At 31.9% G+C, this 4220-nt stretch overlaps 1 protein-coding gene and 1 long non-coding RNA gene across 2 annotated transcripts in view; both read right to left on the reverse strand.

The window, feature by feature from the left end:
* Positions 1-389: 389 nt before the first annotated feature.
* On the reverse strand, positions 390-1799 carry LOC111693145. The gene is made up of 3 exons (XR_002763350.1): positions 1176-1799; positions 992-1072; positions 390-675 (listed from the first exon to the last, which is right to left on the reverse strand). It is a non-coding gene; the product is annotated as an uncharacterized LOC111693145 (long non-coding RNA).
* A 575-nt stretch (positions 1800-2374) lies between these two features.
* The window catches only part of LOC108917989 (trypsin-1-like), a 9109-nt gene continuing 7263 nt past the window's right edge, over positions 2375-4220 (reverse strand). The window contains exon 4 of the mRNA XM_018724824.1: positions 2375-2678. Within this exon, the coding sequence (XP_018580340.1) occupies positions 2407-2678 (272 nt within the window). The 3' untranslated portion in view covers positions 2375-2406. The remainder of the gene's footprint in view (positions 2679-4220) is intronic.

The following is a 4220-nucleotide window of genomic DNA, read 5'->3' on the forward strand; positions in this document are numbered from 1 at the left end:
ATAACAAATTCTAAAGATATGGCTGATGAATTTAATTTAACCTTTGCAAATATAGGAAAATCGTTAGCTCAAAAAATAAAACCAAAACTTAATCAAAATGTTACATTTACAAAAAAAAACTCTTTATCATCATTAGTGCTGCTACCTACAGATAACCAGGAACTAAAAAACGTAATATTACAATTAAAAGATAACAAATCACCTGGAAATGATAATTTAAGTTCAGAAATAATAAAATCTGTTGCCATGTTTTTAATTGAACCATTAGTTTACATTATAAATAACTGTATGACATCTAGTATTTGGCCTTCTGCATTTAAAGATTCTATCATTATTCCCATTTTCAAGAAGGGTGATAATACACAAGCATATAATTATAGACCGATTTCTCTAGTAACAAACTTTAACAAAATTTTTGAAAAAATTATTAAAAATAGAATAGTATCATTTTTAAATAGGAATAAACTCCTAGCTCAGGAACAGTATGGCTTTAAGGAAAACACATCGACGCAAGATGCAATCATTACACTTATAAACAAAGTTTCCCTAGCACTTGATAAGGGTTTGCCTTGCTTATGCACGTTCATTGATTTAACCAAAGCCTTTGATACTGTCAGCCATTCTCTACTTTTGCAGTCATTAGAAAATATAGGAGTCAGAGGAGAGTGCCTTAAACTAATGGAAAGTTATTTAAAAAATAGGAAACAATGCGTGAGAGTGGGTGATGTTTGCAGTGAGAAATTAACCGTTGAATATGGCGTACCGCAAGGTACTGTATTGGGGCCAATATTATTCTTAATATATATAAATGATCTATTCACTTTGCCAGTTAAAGGCTTTATTATAGGATTTGCGGATGATACAGCCGTTTTTCATTGGGCTGAAACATGGGATCAATTGAAGGAAGTTGCACAAAGAGATCTGTCATATATTAATGACTGGCTTAACTATAAACTGTTAACAATTAATCTGGAAAAAACTAGTTACTTACCTTTTACATGTAATAAATCAACAATTCCATCCTTTGATTGCTTGAATATAGAAATCAACAGAAACATTTTTACGATTCTTCCTGAAACAAAAGTCAAATATTTAGGTGTATTATTAGATTGTCATTTACGTTGGGATAATCATATAAATTATATTATAAAAAAACTTCAGTCAATAATACATACCTTTAAGTATCTCGGTAGTTTGTTATCCATGCAGTATTTGAAGACCATCTATTACTCCTTAGTGGAAAGCCATATAAATTATGCTATATTAGCCTGGGGCTCTGCTGTTAAGAGTCATATTGAACCTCTTCAAATACTGCAAAAAAGATTTCTAAAGATAATATTTAAGAAGGAACAAACTTACTCTACTAGCGAATTATTTAGTGAAGCCAAAATGCTCGATATAAGGCAACTATACTATTATAATTGTATCTCTAGATATCATTTAGTAGAGGACAAATGCGAATTAATCACACATCACTATGAAACAAGGAAAATAAATAAATACTTACCTCCTTTGATGCAAAAAAATATAGGTCAAAGATCCAATATGTATTTGGCTCCAAAATTATATAATACGATACCTGATTATTTAAAAATTCATAATGCGTCATTTTCTTCATTCAAGAAAAAACTTAAAATATATATATTGGAAACGCCTAGAGAAGTGTTGTATGAATATTTTCATTAGGTTCCAGCAGACTAGTGCACCTAGTTCGTTGATGTAGTTTGTGTATTTTTTTAGTGTACTGTATTTTTATGCAACTGTTGGTTTATATGTAATATATGTATGTTTATTGTGAATATGCACTGAAATTTCATTGTAAGTACTGTATTCCTTTCCTTTTATTGTGTTTATCTTGAAACAAGTGTTAAACACTTATCGAGTATATATTTATTCACTTTTTATGTATATGTATGTATATATGTGTATATATGTACATTATTGTATTGTTGATATTAGTTGAATAAATATTATTATTATTATTATTATTATTATTATTAGTACGTGTCCTATTAATATTCAAATAGTCGCCGTAAATCGAGTGACCGGGAATTAATGTGGAAAGTTGTATCAGTGCAAAATAAGCATTGCCAGCTGTTACCTTTTTTAACAACTGCTTGAGAGGGACTATAGAATAGTGATAGTGTGACAGAAAATAATTTAGTGAAACAGATTGCTTTTGTACGACTTAGCGACGTGTTATTTTAAAGTCACCATATTTTTCTGTATCAATGTGAACGAAGAGTCGAACATTAAAAAAAAAACATTCTATTGTTTCTTAGAAAATAAAAAAATGTACATGATTAATAAAATATTAGCTAATATTGGCAGATAGATCGGTTACTAACGTAAAAAAAACTAATTTATAATAATATATTTTAATAATCATTTTTATTTTCTGATTACTCAATTCAACAATAAAGGTTCATCGACGTTTGCTGAAATCCAATCGACGTAGTGGCTGACCTTCACAAACACGGAAGGTGCTTGGGAATTACCACACGGTACGATACCCCACGAAACGACGCCTATGACTTCTCCGTCTTGTAAAAGCGGCCCCCCCGAGTCTCCGCTGCAAACCGAAATTGGTTCAGTCAGAGGTCCTGTGCAGACGTTTCCTTCAAAGTGGAGTGGATGAGGTTCTCTCTGTAAGATCCTGGTCAGAGATTCATCGCATACTGAAAAGGAACAATATTACGCACAAATTTAAAGTGTCAGGAGTTTTATAATATTTCATTCAATAAAACAAGGGATGATAAAGATATTTAGCAGAACGCAGAACTACTGTCGACATAATAGATGGCGTAGTGTATAAAACCAATGATATTAGACGTTTAAGAATGTTAACCCAAGACAGCAAAAAAAGTTTTTATATTTTATATAAAGTGATTATATTTTGCCTTGCTAGGCCAAAGCAGACATGTTTTGCAGACACATCATGATCTATCACAGGACCAAAACAGACACATTTAGCAGACACATAATTGTTAGCAGACACGTCCGAACCTGCATTTTCTAGCAGGGTATATTATAGTGGCGCGGTAGAAACGAGTGCAGCGCCATAATGAGTAGCAGATCGAAACGACTAGTACAATTAGCTAGGGAACAACTCAGCCCAGGTTCTGTTTGGATTGCTTCAATGAAGCACATAATATTACCTAATGTTAGTATAAGTAAATATTATTTACTTTGTTTTGTTTATTTAACCATTTTTATTTTTGTCATTTCTAAATGGAAGATCAATAACATACGTTGAGTTTCTTTAGTCGATTTCGTTTGAATGTATGTTTATTTTTTGAAATAAATGAGTTATAGAATCACTCTATTTTATTTTGGTAATTACATCACCGTGTCTGCTATGGCCCCTCCTAGAACCCCAAAAAAGCAAATCATCAGTGGGCCAAAGCAGACACAAAAGCAGACACATGTCATAAAATCAATACACAACGCGCTTAGGCCTGCCCAACTATAGGGATATTTGCGGATGGGCCAGAGCAGACACTCCACCATAGGAATTGTAGATACTCCAGTCGGCAGAGGCCGAAAAGTTACTGTTGGTGACATTTTCTTGATAACTCGGAAATAACTACACAGGAATAATTTAAATGATGAGTACAATAACAGGCTAATTTGCTGACAAAGTATTTTATCAGGAAAAAAAATTATTAACAATTTAATCGCGAAAAATTTTTTTTTCTTTAAATAACTCAGCGGGATGACTGTACGAAAAAATGTTTAGGACTTGATTTTGTTCGTAATAAAAATAGCTACAAAATGGCGGTGGTCCGATTACGAAATTTGCAATAACAAAGCCGTGAGATTGAAAAAACGGTATAAAACGCCAATTTTTTTTGTTGCTGTAAAAATGTCAGTTATAAACAAAAAGTGATAAAACTTTCGAAAACTATAGTTCAATATATATACAATAATGACGCTAAAGCCGAAAATCAGGAGAGCAAAACTTTTTGTTCCATAAGGCGTTATACATTCATCGGCATCTGAAACTCGAAACTTTGCCAAATTTGTTCGAAGCTTTGCTGACACTTGAAATTTGGTACACACATAGTGTAAATATGCAGAAAGCAAAAGCAATTTGCAAAATTCAAGTATCTTCATTTTTGCAGTTTTGGTAAGGTTTTATACGTCACCGTTTTTTTTAATTTTTGGACGTATATTTATGTATATTTATAAAATATTCCATTACGGTAGATTAGCCAGCA

The sequence above is a fragment of the Anoplophora glabripennis genome, unplaced genomic scaffold, assembly GCF_000390285.2.
Source record: "Anoplophora glabripennis isolate ALB-LARVAE unplaced genomic scaffold, Agla_2.0 scaffold90, whole genome shotgun sequence".
Taxonomy (NCBI): domain Eukaryota; kingdom Metazoa; phylum Arthropoda; class Insecta; order Coleoptera; family Cerambycidae; genus Anoplophora; species Anoplophora glabripennis.